The sequence below is a fragment of the Lissotriton vulgaris genome, chromosome 9 (genome assembly GCF_964263255.1).
Source record: "Lissotriton vulgaris chromosome 9, aLisVul1.2, whole genome shotgun sequence".
NCBI classification, from domain to species: domain Eukaryota; kingdom Metazoa; phylum Chordata; class Amphibia; order Caudata; family Salamandridae; genus Lissotriton; species Lissotriton vulgaris.
In genome coordinates this window covers 389,784,790-389,796,216 of record NC_141697.1, presented here as the reverse complement: position 1 = coordinate 389,796,216, position 11,427 = coordinate 389,784,790, and the positions used below count along the sequence as shown (strand labels likewise).

Here is an 11,427-nt window from a genome sequence, read left to right as displayed (position 1 = left end):
GTGGTAGATTTGTGTTCAAACTTCTTCTCCATCCCCATTCACAATGAGAGTCAGTTCCTCTTCACATTCTCATTTGACAGATCCCAGTTAATATGGCTAAGACTTCCTGAGGGCTTTACAGAGTTCTCATCCATTTTTACCCAACTTTAAAACGCATAATGGGCAACTTCTTCTTCCCTACAAGTGCAATACGTAGATCACTTACCACTCGTGTCTGTCACCTTAGAAAAAAGCAAAACACACTCCATCTATTTGCTCACTGAAATGGCTAAGAAGGGGCATAAGGTGTCAAAGTAAAAATACAATGTTGTGTCCCTTGCACGCTATGTAGGCAATTAAATTTCAGATGGAGAGCACCATATATCAGCTGACCAGATTGAAGCCAAGCATAAGTTACCTCGACCTGTCACTGTCCCTCAGTTACATGGTTTCTTGGGAATCGTAGGATAATGTAGACAATGTATCTTGGGGTTCACTGCCCTGGGTTGACTCCTCCAAAAGTATGTTAAAAATGACACCCCAGAAACCTTCTTTGAACTGAGGCAGAAGAAGCATTTGTGCAAGTGAAGCAGGCAGTAACCTCTGCAGCCACATGGGGTTTCCAGATTACAGTAAATCTTTTATATTGTATTGCCATAAATGCAATAGGAATGCTCTTTGAGTATTACTGCAAGACCATTGGTACATGAATAGACCCATCACTTATTTTTCTTCTGCTCTTGACCCAATAGCAACAGGGCTTCGACCCTCTTTGAGCTAGGTTGCTGCTGCCCACCTTGTTGAGATGTCTGAAAATACTGTGCTAGATATCACTCTGATTGCCTTGGTCTCCCACTCAGTAGTGACCCTTTTGACTATCACGAAAGTTCAACATCTCCCCACCACTAGGTTGACCTATTATGCGATTTTACTGTTTGTATGCCTCTGACATCACTCTCATCCTTTGTCCTACTTCGAATCATGTATCGTTGATGCCATCCCCCAGAGGGTGAGCCCCATTGATTGCCTTCTGCTCACCCAATAGATAACCAAACCAAAAATGTAATTGTCAGATGCACCAATACCCTATGGTGAACTTGTTTATTTTGTTGATGGTTCTTGTCTCAGAAATATCATCTGAGAACTTGTAGCAGGATACAAGAACTAGTTGCAAGTCGACATGCAAAACAGGTTTGTTCAGCTCAAGTGGCCGAGCTTGTGTTTCTGACTCGTCTCTGTGTCCTAAATGCTAAAAGATCGTTACCATATTTACTGTCTCAGAGAATGCCTTTGGGGTTGAGGTGGTTGCCACAGGGGTTCTTAATTTCAACTGGAACCCTTATCAAATATTGCTATGATCATGCAAAACTTGTTGAATTAGCTATTGTTACCCCTGAAGATTGCCATTGTAAATGTTATTACACATCAATCTACAAAAGATGAAGTATCCCGGGAGAATGCATTGGCTAACCAAGCAGTCAAAAAAGATGCATTACCTCCTAATGGCAAAGTCACTATATATGTCTTATTACAGGGTGTATTTCCTGCACCTACTATGAGCTGACTTTACTACAGGAGCAGGCATCTAATGTAGAGAAACAGACAGAGATCAAACAGAGAGAGTGTAGCGCAGTGTAGAGAGTTGCCAACAGGAGAGTAGTTGACCTAAATTCTTACCCCCAACTTGGTCAGCTTGAATCATAGTATTGTAAATTTTGGAAGAGACAATATGATTCATTCCACAGTGACACATTGGTATGTTCCCTTCTTTCTTTCTGTCGCCCAGAACTATCTTCACTCCTGTTTGACCTGCCCAGCTCATAACATTGGCAAAGGGATTAATCCCACCCCTGTTGCCCACTCACCTTCATAGTGGACCATTTCTCCATTTGGAGGTAGGCTTTAATCAGATGCCAAAGTGTTGCCCCTATTCATATGTTCTTGTGTGTGTTTTCAGGGTGGGTTCAGGTTTAGCCCATGCGCTGTTGTCACTGCTGTAGCTAAAAAGTTGTTGAGACTTCATCCTCTAGTTCTGGTAGCCCCTCCACCTTTCCCATGATCGAGGCCCCTCTTTGTCTCCTCTGTAGTTCATGAAATCTAAAAGCCCAGTAATCAAACAGTATTTCATTGTGCCAACCACACAGAATCAGCTTGCTGAGTAGAAAGTTGTAACTCAACTCTAAATTACAAAATGGCTAAGATTTGTTCAGAAACTAAAGAGAAGTGTCCCGATGCTCTGCCCTTGGCATTCTGATCCATTTAAGCCACTCCTTCAGGGAGAAGTGAATCAAGCCAGTATGAAGTGGGTATGGGATACCCCAAAATGTACCCTCAAATCCTCCGGTTTCTTCTGTTACTCTAGACTTGCAACTGAAAGATGACATAGTTTTACAATATTGCAGGCAACTGTTTCAATGTATCTACAGTTTCTATTCCAAGATCCAACCCGTCCTACCTGACCGTCCTACCAAAGTCTGCACTACTTGCAGCCCGCTTACTGGGCAGCAGTGAAGGGGTATGGAAGAAAGTCTGTGCTGCAGCCCCGTTTGCAAGGACTGTTTCAGGTGCTGCGTACTACCACCACTGATGTGAAGGGTGGACAACTCTGTGCGCCATTCACATCCTTGTAAGCAGGCACCTGCGGCTCTCCACATGTTCCTGTTGTTCCTGCTGTGCCTCCAGCTGTCTCCCACCCCTGCTTTGCGAGCAAGTCTGCAGACAAAGCACAGAATGGGCCGTAGCACCTGCACCCCGCAGTCTCAATTGCTACAGAATGTAGCCCCTCCTTCTCACCTCGGACATTGCTTCGTTTCCATGCCTGGCTTTACACTAAGAACCAAGAATTATCAGTTAAGCTAGCTCAACATTTGAGATTGCTGCAGTTGTATCTCTTTACAAGGTATTTCGTTCTTCTCCTGATAAACTCAGGCAACTATTAGTGTTGTTATAGAGTTTCAATTTCTGTCAGATGCATGCTGCTTCAATCGCATATGTGAAAAAAAGTATAAACGTTTTGGAAGATAGGGAGGGTTTAGGATTAGATGCTTAATAACTTGGGGAGGTGAAGCTCAGTCTTGCTGGGTAAGGATATAACTTCACTTTTCCTTACTTACCTAATAAACATTTTAGACATTCAGTGGGTCTGAGAGTTTTTTTTTTCTTACATACCATGTGCTATTGAAATGAGGGTTTTGGACAATTCTGCCACCTAGAGAGCTTCCCTTCTTGTGGATGGCAGCACAGTGCACACATTTGTCTGTACAAACAGAATGGAAAGGTTAGGTTAGTACTTAACTAACACGGAAATGTGTTAGTATCCTGGACAATTTATTTCCTCCAATTCCGAGCCTCCACTTTGGCTAGAAGGTCTTAGCTCACATTTTCCGTCTGGCTACACACAACCCCTGCATCCTCTGTGTGAGAGCAGTTGTGTTTACCAATGCCTTTGTGAGAACATTCTAAGAGGTTTCGCTCCTTCCCAGTACATTGCACATCATCAAGCAGGATATTAAGTGTGCGTCCTTCCCCAAATTCAGCATGTTTGCTTGCCTTGATGACGTAAGAGAACCCTAGCTGGCGGCACACCACCATTGCTGCTTTCACGCTCCACAGGTCGTCACATACAGTACCCCACTCTCCATTTACGTAAATTTCCACTCTTCCACGGTCCGTTCTACCTTGGTTGTTCACTAGCCGTACTGCACCATTTTGTAATTCTGAAGATTCAGTTCTCTTTGTAGAAGCACCTGTAATTTTACTTTTCTTCTTCTCTCCTCTTCTTTCTCCACTCTGACCTCCTTTCCTGGACTTTGGAGGCTTTGCCGTAGATTGTTTAGTAGTGGCAGAGGTGGGGTGAAGCCTTGGTTCCTGGACAGCATTTTCTTTTCTCAGAAGCTTCAGGAATTCGTCTAACCAATCTGGAGTTGTGTTCTTTGGTGGCTGGGGTGTTGGACGACTTCTGGCAGGTGGTTTAGTTGTCGTTTTAATCTTGGGTCGTTTGGTTGGCACAGTTTTGGGTATGAATTCTAAAGAAACAAAAAAAAAGATAAGAAATTGTTCTGGAAAATGCCACAATTGCCTAGTCACGTGTTAAGTCAGTGATAACTCCCTTAGGGCCACATGTATCAACATTTATATTAGTGATTACCTAATTGTGCTATTCAGTGAATCGCAATTAGGTAATCGCTATTTCAAAGGTATGAAACTCGAAGAGTTTCATATAGAGATTCATCGGGGGTCGCAAATCGACCTACCTCATTATTATTAATGAGGTAGGTTGCAATTTGCGACCCCCTAGGAATTGCTACAGTCACAGGGAGGGTTGCCTGCTGGGGTCAGCAGACCACCATGTCCGTGATTGCTTTTAAATAAATACATCCTTTTTTTCTTAAAATGTAGCCGGGAAAACAGGTAGCATTTAGAAAAAAAAATGGTTAACTTTTCATTTTTTAAGAGCGGGCAGTGGACCGTGAGGCCACTGCCTGCTCTTAAACAAGTTTTTGCATACATTCACGAAGAAGAAGGGGTCCTTTGGGGACCCCTTCCAATTTACGAATGGGTTACCACCTACTTGCAGTAGGTGGTAAAATGCGAATGTCTGGCGACAGCAATAACAGCCACAAAACATTCTTACATACCGTTATGATTTGGTATTTGGAAGGGATGCCCTAAACACGCCCCTTCCAAATACGGAATTGCAAACCCATTTTGCGATTCGGTAACAGGTTACCGAATCGCAAAATGGAGTTTGATACACGTGACAAGCATTTTTTGAGTCTGCTTTTCTTGCGAATGCTAAAATGTTTGATACATGTTGCGTCGTAATTGATATCTGCACAGATTTACTCTGAAAATTATTGTGAGACAGGCAAAACTATTGGCCTTGCGGAGCTAAGTTTTATTAATATATTTAAGAAAATATTTTCTAATATTTAGGAAAACCTCTGGAAAAAAAGACCAAGTCCTGCTCGAGGAGACTGAGATTTCGAATAACGCCGAAGTTACATACAAAGTGGAATTAGAATTGTATGTTCTTGCTAAATAGGCCACGTGTTCAAAAGGAGACTCGCATTTTAATGTTATCCCTACGAAGGGGCTTTCATTCACTCTATCTTGAGATCAATGCATACTATGCAGAGAAGGATTTAATCAGGGCCACTGGAATTATGCCCAATGCAGGCACAAATTATGCGGCAGGGCTGATAAAATTATGCAACAAAAAAGGCAAATTATGCTGCACTGTCCTTGGCAGTATTATTTCGTTATTTTGCAATTTCATCACCTGTTAAAAGGACCCTCAGGCGACTGACGTCAATATAGAACTGAAAAGTCCAGCAGACATCATGAAATAGACCAACATTCTAGAATGACCATTATTGATGTTTAGTTGAGTTGGAGGACGGGGTAAAGAGAATTGTTTTTTTCTTTAACATTGGCTAGCACACTTGATACTGTCAGAACAAAGCTTTACCTCATTAGGACCAAATTAACACCAGACTACAGCAATCAGCAACTTGCATGTCATCAGTTAACCTGTGTAAAGGGTCTGTCATTGTGCGGAACCAGATTTTGATGCTTTTTTTTTTTTAGTACTTTTTGACATGTTTCAGCTAGGTAAATATTTTTGGCCGAAATCTGCAAAATACCTACCAGATTGTAATTTAGTGGCAAATGCAGCAAATCAATAATTACGTGGAGAATGTTGCTGCTGAAGACCTGCATTACTCCAGTGGCCCTACATGGTATAGGAACATATATAAAGCCCTTGTGCAGTCTATGGGCTCTTATTTAAGGCACTGTCATTAACCATAAGCAGGAAAGCTCTGTAAGATATTATGGGGCCGATTAAGAGTTTGTTGGATGGGTTACTCTGTCGCAAACGTGGTGGATATCCCATATGCCTTATTGCAAGTGCCTTCTATCCTATGGCACTTATAGGAAGGCACACTGGATATCTGTCACGTTTGAGAAGGAGTAACCAGTCGGCCAAATTCTAAATCAGGCACTATGGACCAGAGGTACGACCAACAAAATTGAGCCTCAGAAACTGCAACTCTTTCACGAGTCGCAATTTGCGAGGCGCATTTTGCCATGTACACTAGTGTGTTTAACACTGTTTGCGATTCCAAATGGGGTCGCAAATTGCGAAACTCATTAATATTAATGAGCCTCTCGCAATTTGCAAGCAGCCCATTGGGAATGACAGGCCCTCCCATGTATGGTGGCCTGCTGGGCTCAACAGACCACCATGCCTGGGACTACTTTTAAGTACAGCAGTTTTTTTTAATGCAGCACGTTTTCCTTAAAGGAAAACGGGATGCCTTTAAAAAGAAATAAAGAAACGTTTTCGTTTCATTTTTTAAGGACAAGTAGTGGTCCCTGGGACCACTGCCTGCCTTTAAAAAATATTTTTAGAGACAGTTGCAAAGAGGAAGGGGTCCCCTGGGGACCCCTTCCAAATTGTGACTGCATTACCACCCTTGTGAAGAGGGTGGTAATTTGCAAGTGTTTTGCGACCGCAAATGCGTTCGCAAACAATTCATACATGGGTTAGAGAGTCGCTATTTGGAAGAGAACGCCCCTTCCAAATAGCGAGTCTCTAAACACTTTTTTGCGAGTCTCAATTCATTTGCGACTCGCAAAATTGTGTTGGTACATGGCCATACCAATTTTAACATGCGCAAACCGGTCACTAACCCGTTTGCGCATGCTAAAATTGGTCGTACATCTGGCCCTATGTTCCTTCCATCTGTTTCATACTATTTATACTGATGCTATACATTTTGACAAACTTTATAAAATTATTGTAGGAGTGGGGACGAGTGGACAGTAGTAGACGAGGACTTCTAGGCCAGACATGCCAGGCTCTAACAATACCATTCTCTACATTACGATGCCCCTCTTATTTGGGTTTGAAAAGTTGGACCCAGTAAATACGGATAATGAAACCACGCCATGCAGTATGGCACGCCCATCCTGATTTCCAGTCCCCGGAAGTTATAGCACAGCAAATTACCTCCTGTCTACCATTCTGAGGTGCACAATGAGGAAATTGCACTTTTTCCTTGCTAACATTTTACTAGGTTTACCAGGCAAAATTCAGCTGCCACTGTGTGCATTAATTTTGCTCACAATGTAACTCTCAGTGGGGTGTAAACTTCTGTTAGTGTCCGAATCAGGAAACCTCCCGGAGAATAATGAGGGCCTTTTCTGAATAAATGACTCCCCTCTACAGCCTATTAGGCTAACTTTCACCTCTTATCAAACTCAACCAAAAGGCATGAGTTTGCAAACCCTCACCTGTTCCACAGGTACTAAGTGAGCAGGGGAGGTACACAATTTCATTCATAAATGAGCTGAATATGGCCACTCATTACAATAATTAATATAGGTGAAGGAGAGATTTCGTCTCAATAGTGTCTGCAAATTATCTTCATGAAAGCAGAAAACAACAAAGAGAGACCATTAATAAATAGGTGAAAATACATGCCACGATTACAGCTATATTGAAATCAAATGAAGTGTACTGGTCAAAAACGCACATATATTGAAAAGGAATCTTCAGCAGAGAGTCCTGAAATATGGACGTCATTCCTGGAGGAGCCGGAGCAGTTCCAAGTTCTACAGGTGATTCTGAATCCAGACTCCAACAAGGGTATCACTTCCTGGCTCAAAGCATCCCTAAAAAATGATAGGCAGGCAAACATTTCTCTGAAGCGTGCCTCCTGGGACGGAGAAATGGAGACCACACCAACGGACGAGCAATGGAATAGAGCTCGAACACAGGTGCGTAAAGTCGCCAGCAATGCCTCATTTGAGCTGGTACAAATTTACTTTCTCTATAGAGTGATATGACGTCACAGCACCTACCTAAGGCTTATCCTATTCAACTGGCGGGTTGCACTAGATATCGTGTAATTCCTGTGGACTTTGGACATGTAACATGGACCTGTGCACAGCTACAAACATTTTGGGGTGAGGTATTGCAGGAAGTGCGCCGAGTGACGAAGGTTAAAGTAGAACTTCCGTCCTGACACTGGCTGCTGGAGCTGCTGCCTCTTCCCAAGAAAGGGAAGAAAATGCGTATACGGTTAGGCTGTGGCATAATTGGTGGGGATCTTAAGATGAAACAGAAAGAAAACCAGGAGGCTAGTCAGATCTTTCTCGGCCATCCAGCTACCTGCCCCAGATGTTTCATGGCCTCGCTGCAGCTTCTGGACTCTGAGCAAATTAGACCGATCCCAGGTTACTGTCAGATTATGCAATACATGGTTTTGACTAACTTTTTTCCACTGACCCACCAGGAGCTTTGAACTATGATAAGCCAACAATTCCCTTCACCGCTTTCCAGAGTGAGCGAATGATGGTGTGTTCACTCTTAGACAGAACCAAGCGGAAGGCGGGGTATATAAGAAGAGAGAGAGAGAGAAAACAACTGCTGTGATGATTCTCACTAGATGAGCCTGATGTGTTTCTTCACACGACTTTTATGAACACAGACCCCCACTGGTACCATTCAGAGGGTTGCAGTGTTTCCTCTTTAGTGTCATATTTCTCTTCAATATTGTAGAGTAAAGGGACCTGTAAATGTGTTGTGATTGGTAGGGAAAGCACCACAGCCTTCTCCTGGGATGGCAGACTTGGGGAATTACTGGTAGTCTCCAAAACCAGATGCAGGCCTTTGACCTCAGCAGACCATCCCAAGTAAACTACTTTGCATCCTGGTGTGAGGTGGATCCTGTCAACACGGTCTACATTGTTCGTATGGAGCATGATGTCGTCCCATTTCTCTCAACAACCCAGCATGGGAGGATGCGCCTTCTGAACGGCATGCCTAGAGGACTCAATTAGTCTTACGGCAAGTAATGTTGGTGGTATCATTGCCTTAATACCACTTTGGGGTTTGCCTGTTGTAAGTCACTACCTGGATATATTAGACGGTATAGGCATTGTGGCCAAGGATGCCCTCACGTAGCTCTGGACTACAAAACAATGCCAAGTTGCGTAGAGGAAAAAGGCTAAGGGTCCAGATGGCAAAGACTGTACATAGGCTCCTGACCAGAAGAGACCACAAACTGAATCGACAAATGGTGGTGCTTATCGCTTCTTTCGCAATAATCTGATCCTTCTGTACTTTGCTACTACTTGGTACATTGTTATCTCAAGCTGTGCATGCATCAGAAGTCCTTCTGGCGCAAGTGCAGAGGTAATGCAAATTCCAATGCACCACTCCACTTACCAATAGAAAGCTTCATCATGAGTTTGGTGCCCAGGGGAAAGTGCCATGCCTCTGGCATGTGATACCAGATGTCTGGCTCCTCCTTTTTGAAATGTAGGAAGGTATCCAACCCTACCTCCTGCCTTACTTGTTGTTTTCATCGGCTGTCATCAGTGGAACAGGGGTACTTGGTTTATTGACATCAGAAATCACCTAAAAGAGATGCTGGGGTCAAAGCTCAGCTGGCTATTTCACACTGGCTTTTGAGAAACTGACAACATGGATTAACAGCTCCTGTCATTTTGGGTGTTTCATTTCTTAAAGGTACCACCTGTGCAGGAGAGGAATAACATCCATGGTCTTTTGGGGCTGCACACTGCCGCCCTGTCACCACTCGAACTGAGTATGGAAGCTTGTACACAACTGGCAAGAAATACGTGTAGAGATGACAAACTAGTCAGAACACTGCTTATAGTGACGATCTTATTTTTAGGACTGGAGTTAGCAATAACCTCGGATTTTACAAAATTTATATTTCCAATAATTTGCTTCCAGGGGCGTTCAGCTACCCTTATAATCAATTGGTCTGTTATAGGGTCATTCACATTTTTCTTATGCTCATTACAGCATACAGAATGGGGCAATGGATCAGCCCACTTCAGCCACTGTCCACTGAGAGATGGCCTTCTGCCCTTTCACAAGGAGCACATTCACACAGAAAGTAGATCCCGTACAAACAAGGAACTACAACGGAAATGTGTGCTTTTTGAGGCCAAAACATATTTTTGCTTTAAGACATTTTATTTTTAATTGAAAACGGCCTGTCATTTCCCCCAACAATAATATTGTGCAGAAATCATGACAAAACAAAACAAACATTGACAAAGCAAAAGGACTGGCGGCACTCTAGACCTATTGGCATTACCAATACTTCCGTCTTGATTGTGTGAGAAGGTTTCACTTAACCAGTGCTGCCACTGGCTTCAACTCAATGTCGCTGTACCACTCAATTTCAGTTTGGCCGTGGTCTCCTTTAATAAACGTCTGCATGCTGAATCTGCGGTCCAGAGGTATGGAGTATGGAGTACCACCTTTGGTGGCTCATACACCTAGGTTTCTGTGTCATCACAACCACTAGGCTTCAGTTTTCTTTCATACCCATTATGGGGAAAAAAACCTTGTGCCTATTAAAAAAACTTCTGATTCTTTATGATTGTGTGCAGCTTAACTGATCAAACAACTACCTAATTAAAAATGGGCACGTTCTGTATTTACATATGTAAATTGATACCTAGGGCTGTGTATTGTTATTGCATTCGTTTTATTTTTGTAAGGCAGTGAAACCGTTTCACTGTTAAAAGCTGCCAGTTTCTCCATATTTACAGAATTCTAATAGATGTACACTTTCATCCAGCAATTATAAGACTATTGTATCATTAGAGCGAGAGTAAAAACAACAATGTAACTTACTTTCCTTTGCTACAAACTCTATGCGCTTGCTTTTCACACGAACAGGCAAAGGCTCATAGTGACATTTCCCGGGTGGGGCTCGTCTAAAGGAGGAAGACAGATGTGGAATTAATCACTCGAATATACAAAAACATTCAAAAGTCAAGGTTTATTTGATAAGATAACCGTATGCATTTCTACATTTGAAAACCGCTACAAAAAGTTTAAATAATAAAATTGAAAGTTAAAATGTTATGCAAAACCATGATCGCTATTAGGCTCATGCAGTTCAAATCGTGGTATCTTGTTATAATTGCTTAATGTGAGCCATGGTTGCAAGTGGGGTCCTGTGGCACTCATTTTTGGGGACTGGCACTTATTTTGATTTAAACAACAAATGGAGGAGTACCCCCTGGAGGTTTCTCAGTGCCTCCGTCTAGAGAATATCGAGGTGCACATGGTGCCAAAGAAGGACAAATTATGTCCTTTGTTAGAAGACCCCTCACTCACCAACCTAGTTGGTGACAGGCTTCATCATCGGGGTCCCACCCGGATAGCCGAGTGCCATCCGGGTGTGCTGCGACACCTGACTACAGTGAACCTGGTTTTGATTTTTTGACTTTTATATGTGAAAGGTGAAAGGTTGGAAGTGAATATTAAAAGTTGTCCAATAGACTACTCACTAGTAGAACTTTATTCTGGAGTGATTGGGCAACAGGTAAAAATTATAAATGGGACAACTTTGCCTGATTAGGTAGGCTGTTGGTGTGGGGTCTTCTAAT

General features: G+C 42.7%; 1 protein-coding gene across 1 annotated transcript in view; it reads right to left on the bottom strand.

Annotated features, from left to right (window-relative positions):
* Positions 1–719: 719 nt before the first annotated feature.
* HHIPL1 (HHIP like 1) overlaps positions 720–11,427 on the bottom strand; it is a 154,386-nt gene continuing 143,678 nt past the window's right edge. Inside the window, exons 8-9 of the mRNA XM_086937760.1 lie at positions 10,667–10,749; positions 720–4,004 (exon numbers count right to left, since the gene is read on the bottom strand). Coding sequence (XP_086793886.1) covers positions 3,349–4,004; positions 10,667–10,749 — 739 coding nt within the window. The 3' untranslated portion in view covers positions 720–3,348. The remainder of the gene's footprint in view (positions 4,005–10,666; positions 10,750–11,427) is intronic.